General features: G+C 41.5%; 1 protein-coding gene across 10 annotated transcripts in view; it reads right to left on the bottom strand.

Moving 5' to 3' along the window:
• Nucleotides 1–21,862, bottom strand: part of Plcb4 (phospholipase C beta 4) — a 358,529-nt gene that overhangs the window by 47,641 nt on the left and 289,026 nt on the right. For 6 of the 10 annotated variants that reach the window (XM_075962287.1, XM_075962286.1, XM_075962291.1 and 3 more), the window contains 8 exons: nucleotides 18,768–18,876; nucleotides 15,496–15,706; nucleotides 13,764–13,857; nucleotides 11,557–11,636; nucleotides 10,984–11,068; nucleotides 8,690–8,780; nucleotides 7,664–7,759; nucleotides 4,949–5,049 (listed from right to left, as the gene is read on the bottom strand). In XM_075962287.1, the coding sequence (XP_075818402.1) occupies nucleotides 4,949–5,049; nucleotides 7,664–7,759; nucleotides 8,690–8,780; nucleotides 10,984–11,068; nucleotides 11,557–11,636; nucleotides 13,764–13,857; nucleotides 15,496–15,706; nucleotides 18,768–18,876 (867 nt within the window). Of the gene's footprint in view, nucleotides 1–1,623; nucleotides 1,660–4,948; nucleotides 5,050–7,663; nucleotides 7,760–8,689; nucleotides 8,781–10,983; nucleotides 11,069–11,556; nucleotides 11,637–13,763; nucleotides 13,858–15,495; nucleotides 15,707–18,767; nucleotides 18,877–21,862 lie in introns of all 10 variants that reach the window. The other 4 variants (XM_075962284.1, XM_075962283.1, XM_075962290.1 and 1 more) reach the window with 1 other exon arrangement.

Raw genomic sequence — 21,862 nt, 5'->3', positions numbered from 1 at the left:
CACTTGGGTCCCACGGGAAGAGAGTGCCATGGGAGGCCCAAATGTTTGTCATGCCATAACCAGTTTTCAGGCATTGACAGCGGGGTGCTGGAGATCACCTTTTACAGCAGAACTCTTCTAGGAACTTCAGTACACATATACATGGTTTAGGTGTTTTTATTGAAGTGTTTATTAATAAAAGAACTTGATAACTTGCTATATAGGATGTATTGCTTTGTACAGAGAAAAACAAATTCAACTATTTTATTTCTTAAGAGTGCAAAGCAAAATGAACACAATCAACAACAAGAAAATAACGTCCCACAGTGGTCAGGTTTTTCCTTGTTGTTATTGTTGTTGTTGAGAACTCTGGAGTTATTTTCCTTGAGGAGACTCAACCTAGGAAGAGAAATAGCTTATGTACAGAATGAGTAAGCAATGGTCAGTAAGATTATGTTTTTATCTTCGCTAATGACTTAATCTTTGAGTCTTTTACCTGCGTTCACCTGTAAAAGCCTGTGATAGGTCATGTAAACATACAACTTGCTTTTGTTTCCATCTTTTTCCATATAGGCCCCCAACTCCAGTCCCTAGTATTTCGTGCTTATAACCCCAGTACTATATGCTGGAACCATGATGGATTCCTGATTTGTTGCCTGTGGGGTCCTATTGTATTTGGACTGAACCCTTCTCTTCCTTTTGAACCTGAAGGGTTATGGAACTTATCACTGTGTATCATGAGGATCCCCACTAGTCACGGGACAAGACTAAAGCTTTGCAGATGAAAATCATTCAGTTAACACACGGCAAGCATCAAATGTGTCCGTCTGTGTATGGCTGGATGTATCATCTAATGAAAAGCCAGTCTAGGGACAGAGGGTCCTCAGAAACACAGAAAGGTGTTCCTGAATGCTGAAGAGTTAGGGAATAGGAAGAAGACATGTCACTCCAAATGCAACAGGGCCCCACACACAGCAAGGCAGGATTTCCTGTGCTCTGAATTATGACTGAGAAGCCAGGAACAAGGCAATTTTGTCTCTGTGATTGCCATCAGTCTCCACATTATATAATAAAACACATGCATAAATTTGAACACGGCGAACCTTGAGGAGGATAAAAGAAAATTAAAACGCAATATACTTTATTTTCACAATAAGGCCAGTGTCTGTTACCACTGAATGAAGACCCTGTAAGATATACAGTGTGAAGCTAGCCTTTCAGAATGTCGGCAGCATCAGAACCGATATTACTTTTCTTCTATGCTATGGTATGGCTCTGCTGCACTACAGGCCGTTTCTATTTTCATGTTTAATATGCTAATAATTATGTAACTTTCTTCTTTGACTGAAATCTCATTACACACAAGGAAATACCTTATAGTATTAAATACCTACTTTTAGGGAAATTGGCTTACCTACCTTAGTTACGTTTTAAATCAGATTTAACGGTTTAATTGCTATTATTTTTTTCCTTTGAACTCATATAACTAGATGACTCAGACATGTCACTATTATACCTGTAAACATGACCCCTGACATTGCATGGGCTAGGAAGATTAGCAACACCTAGTAAAAGATGCTAAGTATGAGAAGGCCACATGTGGGTGTTTCCTAATGAACAAATGCTTGAGAAGTATTCGGTTACCTTTTTGTTGTTTTCATGTTCAAGGTCATCTGAGGTCTAAATTAGAGAAAGAAAATGATTTGTTTACCTCTCTAACGGGCAAATTTCCAAACTCATTAGCCCATACTTATGTAAGTAAGCATATGTAAACTTGTTATTCTATTTATTTGTTTATATGGTAAATTATTAATGCCATAAAGCCATCATCATCAAAATCAAATACCGCAGATATGCTAAGATTGCTGTCCTATACTTTGGAAGTTCTAATGTGGACACTTCCCTGCTCTGTTGACAGTCTTCACTTAGACACTTCATCATAACATTTTCACTGAGCATTATGGCATGAAGACTGAAAATGGATTACCAATGTGGCCACCTTCCCTTACATGTAAAGGGAAGCGCAAATGGGCATTTTCAGTAAGCCAGCATTCATGTTTGTGACCTTGCCATGAACTCAATGTTTGTAGCCCCACCAAAACCATATGTGGTGAAACCCTAATTCGTGTGACAGATTTTTGATGATCCCCAACTTAAATGATGGCTTGATTTATGGTTTTTTGTTTGTTTTATGAGGGTGTGAAGTGATAATCATCCAGTGGAAACTATTTTCAGTTTGATCATTTCTTGGCTAAGGATATACCATTTGCTGTCCTCTTGTGATGTAGGACAGTGGCTCCTTGTCAGCCACATAATCCCAAGGGTAAATGGCCAGAACGCTACAGTAAACTATGTTGCTGAGCTATACTGTTCAACCAGTTAAGGGTAACAGGTGCATTTTAATTTATGTTTTCACCTTTTAGGATGAATTTATCATAATCATATTGTAAGTCAAGACACATCATAATTTGCAGACGGGGCCTATGGGAGGTAATTAGATCACAGGGTGAAGTCTTCACAGTAGGGTTAGTGTTCCCATGAGTGATGCTAAGAAAAACCTTACTTACTTTCCCATTTTCTTTCCACAGTGGGAAGATATGCCGGCCAATAGAGCCTTCAAGAACATATTGGTTGGCACCATGACCTTGGCATCCAACCCAGAAAGTACCAAGAAATAAATTTTAGGTATCTGAACCAACTAGTCAGATACTATTGTTATACTAGCCTAGGCTAAGACAGGACGGATGAGGAAACATTCTTGGGTCTTAGTGGCCATCTGTATTCTCAAAATACAACTCCCTATGATCAGAAATGGATACTATTTCTTTGACTTTTCTATCAGACAAAAATAAATAAATCTATCTTGCTACCATCAAACCCTCCTATCTACATCTTTGCTCACTGTTTTCACAAAGCAAACATCCCTACTCTACCAAGGACCATACCCCCACATCGCTATGATCTCATCTATGCTCATCTTCTTAAGGAGTTCCCAGGCAGCTGGTACTCCTCTCTCTCTCTTGCAATACCAGTGACTCCCTTTCCACAGCACTAAACATCATCCAGATTCTAAAAGAGCATCCCTTCCCTACCTCCCATTTCTTTCAGGCACCAGCCCATCACTTGTTCCTTTCAAGGTAAAGCTCTCAAAGGCAGAGACAATGCCTACTGCTTCCTGCCTGTCTGCTCCACTGTTCCCTTTACTCCAAGCATGCTACTGAAACTTCTCTATGACTTCCCAAAGACCTTCATGCTACCAATCTAGAAGTCTTCGCAGCCAATCACTCAATAGCATTCAAAGCCCAGAAATGTCCTCTTCCCTTTGGTTGGCTGTTGGCAAACCCTGTTTTTCCTTCCTGCTTCCTCTCCTGTGAGCATACGTTTGATTAGGACTCCACTTGGGCCTTCTTTTTCATCTCTCATGACTCATCTCTGCTATTTCCAGGACTTCAAACATGATCTCTAAAACTTCCATCTCTTGCTCAACCTCTCTTCTAGATGCAGGTGCTGGTTGCATGAGTGATGATGAGAATGTGAATGAGAACGAAAGAAATGCAGCATGGCAGAACTATACCACGTGGATAAGGCTACCACGCACGCACGAGGCACCACTGCAAGTTCATTTAGTCTTTGGAGAGTACCTGATGAAACAGGCGTTAACACCCGCATTTTTCAGATAAGGAAGCTAAGGCAGAGAGAGGTTAAATAACTTACCCAAGGTTAAACAGGACATGAGGCCAGGGAATCAGTTCTTCTCTTGGTACTTCCACTGCAATAGCTTACAGACATCTCCAGTTGTCTGTCCCATTTGAAACTGGGGAGTCCTGTCTCACAGCATTCCCACTCCAGTAAGTGGTACCACTACCCTGTTACTCTAACAAGGACTCCAGGAGGTCATCTTGCTTCTCATTCCTTCACCTTTACCATTGCTTATGTTCTTGATATGCCTTGGAACATTCTCTCCTCTCCCTTTCTGGTTCATTCACTAGGGGCTGTCTCTGACCAATTAAAAGCCCATTCTCAATATTTTCCACACTTCTTCCCCTGCTTCCTTTTAAAGGAGAGTCCACCAAGGGACTATCAAAGTCTTCTATTAGATCACACTCCCTCCCCCTTTTAAAGTTTTGTGTGAAACAAATTATGTTTCACCTAAGTTTTGAATTTCTCATAGAAACTTGCAAACTGCCAGAGCATTTAATTCCCTGCTAGCGCGTCTCTGCTTCTTTCTCCCCATCCTTCACTCTACCTCACTCACATCGTCTTTGCTCTTACTGCCGTCCTCCTGCCTGAGATTCCACTCTCCATTTCTCTGTGGACTGAACTTATCTTTCCCTCCTGGGATCTGGGCTCCTTCTTCCTGTCCCTTCATTCTCTCATTATTCTCCACTTTCGTACTTGGGTCTAGTTTAATGATAGTACTAGCCACACACTGAATCATACAATTACTTGACTCTTCACTCTCTATTTCCCACCCCTTCTCCTAAACAATGAGAGACCTACAGAAGCTACAAAAAGGCAAAATGAAAGTGTGTTCTGATCTGTTTATGACAGAGTGCCCTACGCTGGGCACCTACCTAATAACATCCTTCCCTACCTTAATGGGTGGGAACTTTCTATACTTCCGTCAGGATGGTTTTCTCACCAGCTGGACCAGCTCGGTACCGAGGCCTGATTTGGAATGCTCGGGATTTATTCTCCTAATGGTTCAAGCAGGCTAATCTTTGGGTCTGAGATACAGTTTCCCTACCCACCAAGTATACTCAGTAAATGGTGGTATTTATAAATGCCTGACCAAAATGGGGAATGGGCAGTAGAGTCCAATCCTGCTCACACAGCAGAGAGTTTTGTCCTATATAATTAGAGGGAAGGAACGATATTTGATTCTGCCGTGGCTGTTACAGCCCCCAAATTCCACAAAAAAACTGTCACCCTTAAAAATCAGGAAGAATAGGGACGCAAAGCCTCTGACCTTCTTGACGCTGTTGGCAACTGCTTCCTTGTGACTGAAGTCATCAGCAGACAGTTCACTTCCAAATTTGTACTCAGGGTGGGCTTCTTCTTCTTGATCAGCTGCATAACAGACAGGGAAAAAAAACTATGAAGTCGATCTATTCCCAACGCTGCTTAATAGACAGGAAAACAAGCAAAAACTATGAAGTCCCAAACAGTCAGACCCTGGCCTATAAGCCCAGGCAAACACGAGAGAAGGCTCCCATGACCTACAGCATCATCCTGCCACCACTATGGAGCCTCTGCTTCATCTACAGGTGCACTAAAGAATGAGCGCACTTATTTTACCGGGCTATATGATAACAAGGAAGTAACACAAGCTGTCTGTACCATAGCTGGTATACAATCGTATAGTTATTATTAATGTTTTTCTTGCTAATTTATTCTATCATTTCGGCACTTTGTCTTATTGGATTATAGATCAGTAATTGCCGTACAAGCTTTTAGTTATCTTCTTCGAAACTTAAGATGCAGCAAAGAACTAGTTTTTCTTAATATTCCTTTTCTAAATTTTAAGACTACTGTTGACATATATATGTAATAATGTATATAAATATATCAATACTTTATTTAAATATCATTTTGCATTAATTATAAAAATTTTTAAAAATACAACTATTCCACACTGTATATTGAAAGACAGCTGCATTGCTATCTGTCACTTACCTGCTCTCCTGAGCATGGGCAGCCCTAAGATTGCTTTGACAAATGAGGTAGAGACAAAGTGATACACCAGCTCCATGCATAACTCTTAAATAATATAACGGCTCCTACTTCCTGCATCTAGGGCCGAGGTTCTTGGATTCTATAACTTAGTCAATGTGTTGTGAGATACTGAAACTACTATAGAGGCCACAAGGGGAGACTCTGCTCAAGAGATCGAGCTAAGCTCCACAGATAGCTAAACCCCTGAGCAACCTTGTCTAACTTGTCTATAAATCTTAAAATAATGCCAGCTCCAGATGTTCACCTGCAGGCAACTGTATGAAAACCCCAAGGAAAAACAGCCAAATGAACCCCTGTGGCTCACAAAATCATGGGAGGTAACTATAAGCCACAGGCTTGAGCCTCCAAATTTGGATGGTGCAATGTAAGATACAACCATGATAGGAACTAGCTGAATGATACTAGAGATCTTTGGCCTCTTCAATCCCACTAGGCACAGACAAACATAAGAAAGTCAAATGTTATGTTTTTTTTTCCTCTGGGGTTGGAGTTAAACCCATGCAGGTTCACCTGCTTCATTAGTGGAACCTCCCCCACAGTCAGGGTCTTTAATAAGGGATATTGAGTAAAATTAGGTTATTCTGACAGCTTTTAGGTTCAGTCTGTGTGTCTAATCTCCTAAAATCAGACATTGTTCAGCTGTATGAGTGACAAAGTTTCTACAAGTACTTTCTCACAGGTCAGGCTATACATCGGTGTTTCTGTTAAACCAATGCAAGTTTAAGTCATTTGGGCAGATAATTGCTAGGATATATGATCAATGGATCATTATCTGAAAACATTCCCAAATGTTCAAAAGGCCCATTGATTGCTGTTATTACTAATTATATTATTTTTCAGTGCAAGGAACTAAACCCAAGGGTTTGCTCATACGAGGTGAATATGCGACTCCTGAGCTACAACTCCAGCACCGATTTTAAACAAAACATCATGGCTGGCTATATAGACAAGTAAAACAGGTGATGGCAAATATTCAAGTATTTTAAGCAAGGCTGCCAGGAAGTCTGGTGGGAAGGCCTCTTGCATGGTAGACCTGTGCTGTATCACTGAGCTATACCTAGTATAGGTCATTAACTAATTAATAAAACCTGTAATGTATGCTTTGACCGTCAAGTACACTGTGTGCACATCAATCAATCATGTCATTAGGGTTCTCTTACCCTATATTCCTTGTCTCACTAACAAGACTGAAGTTCATGTTTTTCTTTATAGATAAAAATTACAGAGTGGACCTTGCAAAGGCTCCATTCAACCCTTGCCTAATATACAAGTGACTCAATACTGAGTCTCTGTGAATGTTTTCTGAAGTGCTCAGTGCACAGTGGGAAGGGAGATGACTAAGCCACTAATATCTACAGTCTAGATAAACTGGAAATAATAGTATCTGAAGAAAATACCAACCCCCCCAAAAGATTAAAGCTAATCAAAAAGTACTCCTGAATATTAAAGCAAGATAATGTCATCCCTATTTAAAGGGGTCTGTTAAGAGAGATTAATATTTTTCTTGTTTCTAATATAAACATTTTTGTAACATGTAGCTTGAAATGATGACTCCTTGCTCTATTTATGAATGTGCATTTGTGTGCATGTGTGTGAGTGATGTCAGTGTGGAGGATGTTCATGTGTACTAGTGAGACTATGTGAAAGAGGTGGGTGTGTGCCCACATGATGCCTGTGGAGGTCAGAAGACAACCTTGGCTGTCAGTCCTCACCTTCCACCTTGTTTTGAGACAGGCCCTCTTGTGTGTTTTCCACTGCTTTTGTCAAACTAGCTGGCCCACAAAGTTGCAGAAAGTCTCCTGTCTGTATTTCCCGTCTCCAGGGGAACTGCAGATGGTCATGGTAAGCATGTGGCTTCCACGTGGATTCTGGATGTTCAGGCTCAGGTCCTCATGCTTGCATGACAAGCTTGTACCCATGAAGCCATTTCCCCAGCCCCACAACTCACCACTTTCTATCTCCTCTTCATTGTCATCTTCTAAGATGTTCGCTGGGGCGGCTGATTCTCCGGCTTCCATCATGCTCTTCAGAGCTTCAAGCTGCTCTGTTAGTCAGATCAGACAAGCAGATGGTGAAAGATGCCAGACTCCTTACATGAAATGGGGGGTTTAAGGTCAACATGGAGGACAGGAAAAGCAGTATATTACATGGGCACCTACTCGCTATGCTCCTATCTTACATTCCTATTGCTTGGTCTTTGTAAGGATTGTGAAGCCAGCATGTTACAAACACAGGAGGGAAGTTTACTGGACCATGGGTGAATCTCCTCCCATTTCTGATTGCCGGGTTTTGGGGAGGAACCAGTACATAAAGACAAAAATCAAACGTTCATAATTTAGAGAACCTGGTATAGACCAAGATTTAGGAGCAATAACAAGGACGGGGCAGAAAGCCTACACGCATGCTAGAGATCAACAGAACTTTAGGATAAGAGTATTTACAAGTAACATGGCTGGGATTATTATCCTGGTAAATAAAACACAGTAGGAAACAACTTTCTCTGCATTTTAGAAATGGAGAAACACACAAAAGGATAAAGTACACTATACAATTAAATTGTCAAAAATAAAAGCAAAATAAATAAAGTCACTCTTTTTTTCTTTTAGTATACATACAAGTCAAAGGTAGACCATAGTCAATGCTATAAATATTCTCAGAGAAGGGATTTTTAGATACCACCAATGTGAGTGTAAATTAATTCAATTGTTATGAAACTGTGATAAGGTATGTAATAATACAAACAGTGTTTTTCCTTTTCCTTTTATATTTCAGCACATACACATACGATTAGACGTTTCCCTCTGCATGGACCAGTTGTAGAAATTAAAGATAAATGAGAATGCAGTGACGTAACCCTGGAAAGGAAATGTTATCTACATCCTATCCCCACCCCTTCTCAAATCTACAGGGAGCTCTCAATCACACTTCATCCAGGCAGCTCAGGTGCCCAAAGATACAAGTGCATTTGACTTACTTTTTTCCACTTCAGGTTTCAGCCTTTTATTTTTGATGAGTATTTTTCTTTTGAGGTCATTAGGGGATGGTAAAGGTCTGCCTGGTTCAAGCTAGAGATATACAGAAAAAGTTCAGTTAGTGACTTCACTATTTTTCCAGCCCAGCGGAGCCCCAAAATCATACCAGCCAGCGTCCACTAGATGTCAGTCTGCACAGCTCTGCTTTCAGGCCCTTCTCACATCAGTTCACAGAATCCAAATTTGATTTGAGTAACGCTGCAAGTTGGAACCCCTAATTTTCTGGAGTATACAGACCGGACCCAACTTGCCAGTAGGGCAGGGTCTGACCTGAGTGGTGCTGGGAGGCGGCAGTCTTGCTGTATGTTAAGTCTTCTAAATTCCAGGTCCATCATAAAGGACAGGGTAGAACTTGATAAAGCCCCAGACCTCCCCTCCATCTGCACCGTCTCAAAGACTAAGCCTGTCTTCTTAATAGACCGGCTTGGGATTTTAATAGGTTCACTGAAAGACGGGAGAGGTTTGAATTACTGGAATCTGAACTTCACTCTGGCTTCACTTTTTTATACTTTACAGGAAGTTAAGTTTGTTTAGGTTATTTTCTGTGACCAGGGGGACTGTTCTATCTCTAATTATTCAGTCCCCACCCATCCAACGGCACTCTTACCTATGCATCTTTCTACACAGCTTCTTTGATCCTATGTAGGACAAGCAAGCCCGTGTCTTGTCTTGTGAAGACCTTTAACAGAATGCTACCTGCTACCAGCTGGTCCCGTCTCTGGGAACACATATGTCCCTTCATTAAGAATATAATGCTTTCCCCAAAAGCAATCCTCTTCTCTTGCCCAAGAGAACAGGAAGAGGGTCCAGGAAACAACAGTAATAAAATGAATTACGGATGGCTCTCAGTATGAACTCTTCAGAATCAGCTTCCTAGACAAGGATTAGTATACTAGTATTCTGTAAATTGATGTGAGAGCTGGCTCTTGCAGATATCAACAGAGGAATGCAAAAATAAGAAAAAGAGCAGGGAGTGAAGGGTGTGTTCCTTAGATGCTCCACTGTGGGCACCTGAGCAGTACGCAGGGAGTCCTGCTGGGGAGCCCAAAGGACAGAAGAGAAGAAGTGTCCAGAAATAGCTCCTGGGAATCCGGAGTGAGGGGACTGGTGGAGATGTGCATTCTCAGACACTCTGGCCTGTCTCCCTTATGTGAGGAGAGCCTGACTAAGGACCAGAGGTCACATCCAGCCAAAAGCTGTAGGCACAGTCAGCCAAAAGTCAGGCCCAGGGTGGGGAGAGGAGGGTGCTGGGAGGAACATGGGAAGCACCTGCTCTGATGCTTCAGCAGGCTGCAGAGTCAGGTGGGGGGCAAAGGATGTAGCCTTGCCTCCCCAGGGCTTTCAGCGGCCACACCTACCTTTGGGAAAAATTCATGGTTAAACCAGCCAGATTACTCACATAGCAGAAATAGCATCGTGTCATCTACTATCCTGTCCTCGAATTGCTTTCTAATGCTCCTGTGTCCGCAGGAGGTCTGAATACCCCAATAAAACACTTTAACGTTGTTAGTAAGCCCTCTTTCTTGTGACATCTTGCTACACTGCATCTTGTCCTCTGGGACATTATGTATCCTGACAGAAATCCAAGGAACTCTCTGGAACAATCACACATGCATTCAGACTTCATAAAGCCCTTCTATGGACCGCAGACTTAATAAAAGCCCCTTTATGAAGAAACTGGCAGGTATACAATGAAGCTCAAAAATGGCCATGTGACTTTGCCTGAATATTTATTTTGGAGTTGGGAACTTGAACTTTGGGCCTTATGACATCAGTTTGGAGGATTTCCCACAGCAACAGGCTCCCATGAGGTCTGAACCCTGGGTTCTTATTTGTTTACCTGGAGGGTTTTAAAAATACACCTGCTTGGGCTGGGTCAGTTAGAAACCAAACATTGGAGGCAGGGGCCCTGGCGCAGGTGTTTTTACAGGTGTCTGAAGTGACTCAGTGTGAGGCCAGAACTGGGAAAAACAGAGAAGCCTGGCCTCTGGACTTGGATGCTTTGTGAAATTTAAAACATGAGACCTTAAGAGCATCCAGATTACACGGAGTCACATGTTTACTTTAGGCTCCTCTCGACATCCCTCTGAAGCACGATAAAAGCTTTTTGTAGCACAGAATCTAAATAAATATGAAAATCCTTAGTATTTGTTCTCCAGTGCTACTTGACCCCTGGAAAGCACATTTCAAAACAAATCCATTCATGCTGGAAATATGGTTTGCTAAAAATACATACTGGATGTGATTCGAGGGCTTGTTTCAACAGGAGATCCCCAAATAGATCTTCACAATACTTGGACATCTTGTACTGTTGATATTTGCTGGGGAGAAAGAAGTGGCATTTGTAAAGTCAAATGTCCATTAACTCTCCAAGAATGAGATATCCATCCCTGTAACTAAAGACACCCACTTTGCAAAGTTCAAGGCTGATTACATAACAGTGACTACAGCTATACTTTTAAGTACCATACAGACTTTAACTGGTGTAACTTAAAATTCAAAACTGACAGAGAAAAATGAAAAAATACCTCCTAACTTATCGCCCAGTTTTCCATCTCAAAGGAACTTTAAAGTAGGTTTTCCATTTTCTGACCATTTGTTTGGAGAAAGCATTACTGAGCCCCAAGAAGATGACTTCTTGGTGGGCAGGGCTGGAATAACCATGTCCTGGCTGGAGGATTATTTGCTGTTTAGCCCATGAAACAGGAAATTACTCAGTTATTTTTTTGAAAAAATGAATGGCAGGGTGAGAAGCCAGGGATCTGAAACACCACCAAGTAGGGACACGGGAAAGAGGCGGCTTTCATACCTGCAGTGGTTTTCAAAGGAGAGGATTACAGGATACTCTGATGTGACAAATGCTGTTTCCTTGATGGCTTGGATCACATCCTTTAAAGACAGAGGGTGTTTATGAGAGAGAACAGATTGAAGGTAACTCACACTGTTCAGAGACCACTAACGGAGCATTTTAAGACAGTCAACTTTAACAGTTTTGACCTGGAAAACACATCTGCCTGTACAACTCTCCTGGGGAGACTCAAGAGGTTTAGGTCATTGCTTTTCAATCAATGCTGTCTTTTATCTCTCCAGTGCTATTAAACGGCATTACTTGAGTGACCTGCCAAGTCCTCGCTTGACAGTGAGCAGAGCCAGGGACTCTGGCCCATCCCACCCCCTTTCTGTAGTATTCGGGTTTGAATCCAGGACTTGGTGCACGTGAAGCAAGTGCTCAACCATTAAACCATGCCCTGAGCCCTCATCAATCTCCTTTAGGAGAACATAAACTCTCTATGAGAATTTTCATCCAAGTCCAGTCTTCAGTTCCTCCCATTTCTGAGGAAATGTGTCGCTAATAACACAAGGGTTTCGGCAAGCTTCTAACTGGCCGTCCACTGTACTGGTGTGACAACTGCGATATCCAGTATTTCCGATAAGCCTAGTGAAAAGGGGGTCTCCTTCTGTGGTAAAGTAGCATGTGAGGCAAATAAGGGAGGGCTCTGGCTCCACTTTTACACTGACTACTCCTAAGCGGCAGAACACCTCCTTATACCTTGCATCATATGAAATAGAAAAGCTGTGTCTGACGGCTGGCCCACATGTCTGTTTTAGAACAAAGGACTTCGAACCAATGCTTCTCCAATCAGAGTATCACACTATAAAATGCTCACGATCTTACTGGTGTGTAGCTAAGCACAGGGCAAGTCGTGTCACTCAGCAAGTCAGAAAACATTTTTATACTAATTGTCCAGGAAAGCACAGTTGAAAGTATTTTATTGAGACAGCCTTATGAATGCAGCAGTCATCTGAGTATTATTTCTTAAGGTTTCTTCACAGGCAAATATGACCACGAACTTAAACATCTGGTATAAGTGGTCAGGAACTATTCCTGGAGGAAAACTGTGCCTTGGCCTTTGGAGTCTGCTTTCCTCATAGGTGACTTTTTTCCACACTGCTTCCCCGCGATCCTTGTCATTTGATAGCTATATAAAATTCACACTTTGTCCCTTTAATATACTCTAGACTCTTCTTAGGAAGCATAACCTTGAATTAATTAAACTAATTAAAGTCACCAATACTTTGGCTAAGAGATATGATATGGAGGGAACGTTCCACGTACAGAAATGAGGCAGCTGTGGTTTCGAAGACAAGACACTGGGGATTTCGCTAGCAGGCAGAGCTAAGAGCCATTGTTCCAGACATTGTTATTCTCTCTCCTGAACTACACAACACAGCGGGCTATCTGATGTTAGCCGACACTGAGTTTCTTACCTTTGGTGGGATACTATGGACATGAGGAAGAAAACATGAAGAATGACCCGTAGAGATCACCCCAAGGTTCTAAGAGGTGCTTGTTTATTAACTAATCCCTTTCGGTGAGGAGCGGGGTGGATTTCTCACTGGCCACAGTACTTAAATGGATGTGCTTCCTGATGATCCTGTGAACTGTGGTTCATTCCTTGTTCCAAATCTTTTGAAAGTATAGAGCCCAATTTGTAGCATGGCTTCCAAATTTAGAAGATGTCCTAACAATCATCCACAATACCAACCTCGTTATCTCATATTATAAGGCTTATATATAAACTTGCTCTTTTTTATGCTACCTTTGAGTCTTTCTGAAATAACAGAAACCAAGAAAGAAATAGATAAGATTTTTTTTAAAAAAATGGTTTTGTTCATTTTGATTTGAGAATAGTTCTCACTATATTTCTCAAAATCCCCGCTGCCTCAGCATTCCAAGTAACTAGGCTATGTGTACACCCAACTGTGCCAAAAAAATTGTCTGAGTGTAAAACTAGATAGATGCTGCTACTAAAGGGCCTTACAGTCATCATTTGAAAGCCAGAAAAATAGCATGAAGGGAATATTACATGACTAATAATATTTTGTCTCTTTAAAACGAGAAGAACAAAACATGAATGTGTGTTGCTTGAGAAAATGAAAAAAAAATCGTTTTCTTGCTTCCTGTGTTTGCACAACAGTCTGGGAGAGCTAAGGCTGTGACGTTCTTAAACCCACCTTAAACAGGATGTCTGTACACATTGCCTTTCCGTGAGTTATTATCGGTTCCTGATCTTCACCTTTTCCATCCCAACAGTCAAGCTCCACACACCTAGAAGCACAGTCAGATTACAACACTGAGCCTGTACCGGAAAACCAAATACAAAGTCAAAGACATTTTCTCATAAGTCAGAACACTGAATGAGGAACACGGGCATTTCGCGGATGCACAAGTGAAAACTACATGTTGTTGCTCACCCTAGTGTCAAAAGAGGGCTGTGGGCGAGAGTTTGAGACTGACTGGATATAATAAACAGCCTGGTTCCCAATAAAATCATATTTAGGACCAAGTTGCAATAGAGAACAATGGACAATTTGCAATAGAGGCTGGGTTTGGATGATATTGACATTGATTTATAAACTCACTGGGTAGAATAATGTTACTTTCACCCTGCCAGTAAATTTTCTTGAGCTGGACCTGGTGGCACAGGATGGTAATCCAGTTTCCTAAGAGTTTAAGGCCAGCTTGGACAAGTAGGTGAGACTCTTTCTCAAAATAGTAAGTCAACTAAAAGTCTGACGTATAATTCAGTGTAGAGTCCTTGCCCAGCGGGCATGAAGCTCTCATGCCCTGGGGCCAAGCAAGAGTACTCCTGCTATCTTTCGATTCAGATACAGATATTGAGACAAAGCGCATTAATGAAGTTAGGATGGAAGTAATCTCCTCTGTAGCACTTCTGCACACAAAACGCAGTGAACTTTAAAAAATAAATTTTTCCAAAAAATCATAGTACAACTACATTTCTTTTTAATATATTAACCTTAAACATTTGCTCTTTTCTATACAAGTTACTTTCAGCAATATCTCCTTAGAAAACTAAACTTCTGAGCTTTACACAGCCACATTTTTTATCTTGATTTTTGTATTTTAGGCAGTAGTAAGGATTGAACTCAGGACCTCGCACAGACTAAGCAAATGCTCTACCCACCAAACTAAATTCCCAAGCTTTTTTTGTAGCATTAAATAAAACTAAATTTGTAACCACCCAGAACTAGTAGAAAACTTAATATGGCTTCTTAAAATATATTTATTTTCTTGTTTTACAATTTTGAGGTCATATTTTAAAAATCACAGTAGATGATTGCCTTTTGACCCTGAAGATGGCTCCACAATTTTATGTGATACCTTCTTTTCTCACTCAACATAAAATGAACATACTCTATTAAAGAGAAGTGTAAATGTCCTTTTTGTTCTGATTGCTATTTCCGATTTCAGAGAAAAGCAGATTACAATAGTCTTTCCTTATCCATGGTTCAGTTATCTAGGGTCAACACTGGTTTGAAAATATAGAATGCAAAGTTCTATGTTTCAAAGCATGCCACTGTTGAGTGGTGCAATGGCCTCGTTCACCAGCCAAGTGCTCTGCCTAGGAGTTGGATCAACCCAACGCCCAGCACATCACCCTGTATTCACTACCACCTGTCAGCCACTTAGTGGCATTCCTTGCTATCAGAATGTCTTACAACTACAGTGTTTTATTCAAGAAACCCTTACTTTCACTGAGTAATTTGTAAACAGAACTTCATCACAGGTATTTACATACAGTGGGGAGAACTAGGTATGAGCCATTGCTTAGCAGATCCACTGGGCATCTTAGAACACTGGGAATTGGAGAGATAAAGGGAGGTCAATGATATGTTTAAAGGTGCCACACATAGACAAAGCAAATCTCCATCTTGAGTTCCAGACCTGCACCCAGCCAGGAGAACTTGTCTGTACATCTCCACTGAAGACTTTCCGCCAAACTGCCGGCCGGTGAGATAGGTATTGTGGGAAGAACTGATGAAGTAGTGAGCCAGGGGGTGATCCATCTCCTGGTAAAGTTCTAAGCGATCTAGGAAGACTGGGGCATTTTCATCGGACATCAGATATCTGCAAAACCCATCACTTGATATGAGGCCTGGGGAGAAAGAAAATCTGAGTGGTACCGCAGCTCCGAAGACGAACATCTTTCATTTTGCCCAGCCTCGTTGAGGTAGTATAAAAGTCAGAGCAGAAACAACTCTGTAGTTTTTCCCTAGACCCGACACCGTTCAGAACTTGAACAAAATACAAAATTACACATTAAAAGAACAGTCTATGACAGTTCTCCAAATGAGGAAACTATGCTATGAACCACAGCCAGGAGGGACCTCTGGCTCTTCTACGACCATCCTTGCCTTCTTCTGTCCATCTCCTGGTTTCTCTGGTCAAGTGGGGAACAGAACGGCCCAGGATCATCATGATTGGTAACTGAGAATACCTGTAAGGTGTGTGTCATTAATTCTAAGTCACTTATTTTCATTCAGTTGGAGAAATGGTTGCCTTTCAAATTTAAACAATTTATTTTTCACAATTATCTAAACATTAAAGTCTGATGCTGGTGAAAAACATGGAAACACAGGCCACTGCTGATTTCAGTTACTTTTCTGAATGGGGCAGGGCTTACATGGCAACTGTGGGGTGGAAAAGCAGTGTTTCACAAACGCCAGAAGCCTCAGCCCTTTGCTTTTTCATGTAACCATTTATAAGTTATGAAGATAATCCCGTTCACATCCACTGAAAAGCTCCACCGATCATCTAAAAGACAGCTCTGGGCCTCATGCACAGCTTGCTTAGGTCTCACAGTTTGCTCTGCAGGTTTGACCTTGATGAAAGAACACGTTAGAGATGGCATCACTGTGCCTACGGGCTGTGCTACAACTCCATTTTTCTACAGCCAAATAACAAGACTATCCCAGTTCTTGCAACACTCCCCAAATAGTTTTTCAGGTTAACTACATGTGTGTCTAATCAATAGATGTCTAATCAATAGATCATTTCCAGTCTTTTCAATTTTACAGAACAACTATACCACTGTGTGCATCTGAATCATTTATGCACTTATGTGCACACATGTTCATGTGTACACATACACACAGAGTTTATCATTAACTGAATAAATGGCAATCCACAAGGAATATATATACTATATTTTGGTTTTTCAAGAAAGGGTTTCTCTTTGTAGCCCTGGCTGTCCTGGAACTCTCTCTGTAGAACAGGCTGGCCTTGAACTCAGAGATCTGCCTGCCTCTGACTCCCAAGTGCTGGGGTTAAAGACATGTGATAGTATCCTAAAAGGCTTACTCTGACTGCTGTGTGGAGCACAGTACTGGGTACAAAGCAGAACAAAGATGTCACAAGCCAGTTGGCATTGCCCCTGGATAGGCTGTAGGCTTGAACGTCTGAAATGGTGAGAATGAGGTGGACCTCACATGCTTTGGTGACAGATCATAAGAGATGTGAAAGGAATAAAACATACAGGGTGATTCCAAAGGTTCTGACTTGAAAAGCTAAGTGAGTAGTGCAACCATTTCTTAGGCTGCTAAAGAAAAGGGATGGAGACAGGACAACCAAGCCATGCTGCAAACACACCTGTTCAATATGCAGATAAGCAGGCCTACTGCAGGCTCCTGGGTTATGGTTGAGATGAGGACTGGAGGATTTACTCTGAAAGTCATATGTTTACAGAAGACACTGAAAGCTAGAGGCCTGCATGGCACCCACTCCTAGCAGAAAGCATGGAAGAAGCAGAGGTCTAGCATGGGACAGCCACTATTTGGAGACTGTGTGAGACACTCTCTAGGGTACACACCTGCAAGAGGAAATGCTGAGCTACCAGAGAGGCACATTTTCTACTTTTTGAGCTACTCTCCCAATCCCCAGGTAGTTGTGAACACTTACAACTCTATGAGAAGTGTCTTTTGAGCTGTCCTCTTACATTGTTCATTAAGTCAAAAAGAGGCTTTAATTCTCTGTTATTTGTGAAAGGGAGAAGCTGTGTTTTTTTTTTAAAGCTGGTGTCAGTTATAATCAGGGCTTGAAAGGACCCAAGAATAACAAAGACACAAATCATTACATCATCAGTTGCTGAGGAACAGCTGCTCTTGTCTTTCCTTTGAACAGACCACAGCTGACTTCAAGATGCAGAGGGGGCGGCATGAACACTTCTTATTCAGTCTTGAACTCCCAGTGTTACAGTTTGAATGTGAAATGTCCCTCACAGGCTGACATGTTAGGATACCTGGTCCCTAGTGGGTGGCCCTGTTTTGGATGTTACAGAACTGACTGATGGGGACAGGTCACTGCGGGTGTGTCTGGATCTGATATTTCTGCTTGCTAGTCCTGTTAGGATGTGAGCAGGTGCCTCACACTCCTGACACCACTCCTTTCTGCTACAACAAACTAAACTTCCCTGAAAATGTGAATGAACCCAAATAAATCCTTGCACCCACATGAGTTGCTTCTGTCAAGTATCCTGGTCATAATGACCAAAAAAAAAAAAGAGCCGAACAAAGCAAGCATACCCTCCTGGCTGCCAAGTGTCGGGCTCCTGGGCTCCCAGGCATGCCCCTGCGGCAGGGATGCACTTCAGTTGTCCCCATACTTTTCCTTTGATTACTAGTTGAACTACATATTGTTTCCGAACCAAAATGAAAGGGACAAAGATCCAGGAATATGGACAACTTGCTGAGACTAGTTAGTGTCCTATCAGTGTGTTTGTCTTCCAACCCAGGGGTCAAGTATCAAATTAAGTACTAAGTTTATTCAGCTTAGCAAAACAAAAGGGAGCAAAGGCAGGTGCACGTGTTCTTATGTGACAAATTCTTTTCAAAGACTGCACATAGAGACTGTCTTCTTAGCACTATGCAAAATTAAAACTTAATATATATGCATATACAAGGGATTATCACTACAATGTCCTTATCAACACAGTACATTTTGCAGTGGTATACTTCAGACAGTGTGGATTCACTCGATAGAACATACAAACTAAATTAGTTTAAAAGCAAGAAAAGAATAAATTAATTACTAATCTTTGAATCTACGGTGCCCCCAAAGTATTTAAGATATTTTAATTAAAATTCAAGGTTTTTAAATGTACATTTTCTTGTCTTAATAAAAAAACAAAATTTAATATGTTTTTTTCTCATTTATATTACCTTTTTTCTTCAAATCTTCGTCAGGCTCATACATTTCAATGATCCGCATTGCTCTTTTTGCATCATAAAATGGAAATAAAATTTCATTCAGCCGAGGATCTCGCTGGTGCTATGATGAGAAAATAACTCCATTTAGACCCACGTTCCTCATCCTGAAAGAGATTTCTACGCATATAATTTGTACAACAAGATCCATCTAGACGCTCATATTTGTAATTACAGAGATCAGACTTCACTGCCTTCCTGGCTCTCTCCCTGAACTATACTACATAAAGTTCATCTCTGGACTTATGCTGTTGGAGCTGGACGGTGAAAAAAGGGGAGCTGTGTGGTTTTCTCCTGTTTCAACTTTGAAGAAGACAAGAACGTGTGAGAACGGCAACTGCACTGCCGTCTACTTCCTACACCTTAGATCAGTGACTTGCCACAAATAGGTGCAAAAAATGAGAGAAAAGGATCTTTACAGCATTTAAAAATCTAGTATTAAGGTTACCTTAAAAAGAAAAAGAAAATAAGCAACCATATCAGGTACTAAGTGGCCCAAAGCCCCAAAACTTGAGTGTCAGAAAAGTAAATAGTTAAGTTTTAACCTAGCTTTCTCTACTTTTTTACCTACTTTCTCTTGAGCACTCTGCAAACTTTGTTTTCTTGGAGTCACAGTTTTCCAAGATGATAGAATTGTAATGATGGAAATGAACCAGCAAAGAATCATCAAGTTTAAAATACAGCATCTCAGGGCACCTTCTCTCTACAGCTGTACCTGCACTCTGCTCTGGAAGAAGTCCCCAGCAGAGTGCAGGGAAGAAGGCTATGATGGAATCTGCCAATAGCCACCTTTCTCAGTCAGCACCCAAGATGCTTCTTACATTGAAGGAGTAACACACTTCCTGCACTGAGGCTGCCCTGTCTTCCTGGAATGGCAAGAAGCCCATTTACCTACTCACTACCTAACTAAGCTATGTGTGTGTGCATGCTTATATATGTGCGTGTGTATGTGCGTGTGGATATGGGTATGCATATGTCACGGCGTGTGTCTGGAGGCAGTGGATCCACTAAACTTTCTTACAGTTCACTGTGGATGACAGGATTGCATTATGTCTTCTCTCAAATGAATAAAACGTAAGCTTTCAGAGACTGATGGGCCAATAAGCAGATGTGTGCAAGAATTGCTTAACGTATCATACTTTGGCAACAACTCTTTACCCAGATGCATGCACAGAGTTGCAATAATATTACTGGAAAGATGCTTAAGAAGCAACTGTTCATATGGCCTCTTTTTTCTCTGCTGAGGGATGGTCACCTGTAAGGGGGGCTATGTACAGAACAATACCTTTGGCCAATGGAACACTTGATTTTACTGCTAAAGCATAGATGTCTCTAGACTCCCCTTGTACCGTTTAGTTAAAAGTGTTAAAGTGAAAGGATCAATATCTTTATTGACAGCTTATCCTGATGAAGCATTCTTCTGTTGAAATATTACTGATTATGTCCATGTCAACGCTAGACTGGAAACTGTTATGCGAATAGCAGGGCTTGATACTTTAGAGAATAGTGATGAGATCTGTAGAGAAAAGGAAACTGATGTGGACAGTGGGATGCCAGGCAAGTGAAGACATGCTAGAACCTGTAAGGATCGCTACACCCCATAAGGATTGGATACAGCATACAGCAGACCCCAGTATTCAAGGGTGTTGGGTGCTGCAGACCCCTGGCCCCTTGACTTTCTTTGCCTGCTGGAGCGAACTGAGCAAAACAACTTGTTTTCCTGTGCCTGCAGCTGCTGTGAGCACAAGGCCCTCATGAGTTCCTGATGGCAGGGGGGTAAATTCTGGTGGGTTTTATAGCTGGAAATCCCAAGAGCTGGGGCGTGGCTATCAGTTAAGGATCCCTATATAAGCTTCCCTGGAGCACAAAAAAGTTGGCATTCTTGTATCAAGGATGACCTGTGTCCCTATGTCTCTGTCTGTCTGTGTGAGTGTGTTTTTAAGTCTCCAGCATAGTTCCTGGCTTGTGTACCTTCCCTTAGAGCAGACACAAGGAGAGTAACACAAGGAGATTAAGGTCTCCCCTGGGGTGAGAGGAATCATTTAAAAGCATTCAAAGAAATAAAATCCTAATCACTCTCTAGACATCTTTTCTCCCATAAACTAGAACTAAATAAGATGGATAAGGGATGGAAAGGGATCTTTTCATACCTGACATAGTTACACTCAATTATCCTCGGTTTCTTCCCTAGTAAAATTAAGTCCTTTGACTTAAATAGGAGATCACTGGTGAGTATTTGGGACATAGAGAACTGAAGGGGCAAATCCATGTGACTTAAGAAGAGGAAGAAAAATGGGATACAGTTATGGGGGAGAAAACAGATACAATGGGAAAGGGGGAAGGAAACTCAGACATTTCTGGGTGTTTTTACACATGTACATATTAACATGGTGCTGCTTAAAATGTCATGTGTGGATGGCAGGAGCAGCATCACCATCACCTGGGAGAGTTTAAAAACTGGATTCTGGGGGCCTCTCCTCAGACCTCCTGGAACTGAGTCCCCGGGTGGAACCAGGAATTATTTGGGATGCAAGCAGATCTAGTAAGTTTTCCTGGTAATTCTGACTCGCTCAATTTAAGCATTCCTGCTCTAGGGTAGGAGGTGTGCCTCTATTGCTTGCTCAGCCCTGTGGGCTAAATCTCCAGTACTGCACAGATCAGGTGTGGTGGAACTTGTCTGTGTAATTGCAGCACTTGGAAAGCAGGGCCGGGAGGATCAGAAGCTCAAGGACATCTATGCTACATAGCGGACTGGAGGCTGGCCCTCTTAGAAATGAAAGGAAGAAAGGAAGGAGGGAAAGAAAGAAGGAAGGAAGCAAAGAAGGAAGGAAGATAGAAAAGAAATAAAAAGAGGAAAAAGCATTGATTTAAACTGTAACCACAAGCATTTTATTTCATGACAAAAAAACAAAAGCAAGAAAATCCCATCTAACTAAATAATGCAAGGCAGGACTAATATGACCTGTGTTCCTAATTAAGCTTTATCCATTAAAATGTAATTAGAGGGCATCATATTCATAAGATAATCATTCTAGTAGAAGGAATAGACA

This window comes from Microtus pennsylvanicus, chromosome 2, assembly GCF_037038515.1.
Source record: "Microtus pennsylvanicus isolate mMicPen1 chromosome 2, mMicPen1.hap1, whole genome shotgun sequence".
Taxonomy (NCBI): domain Eukaryota; kingdom Metazoa; phylum Chordata; class Mammalia; order Rodentia; family Cricetidae; genus Microtus; species Microtus pennsylvanicus.
This window is presented reverse-complemented; position numbering and strand designations above follow the sequence as displayed.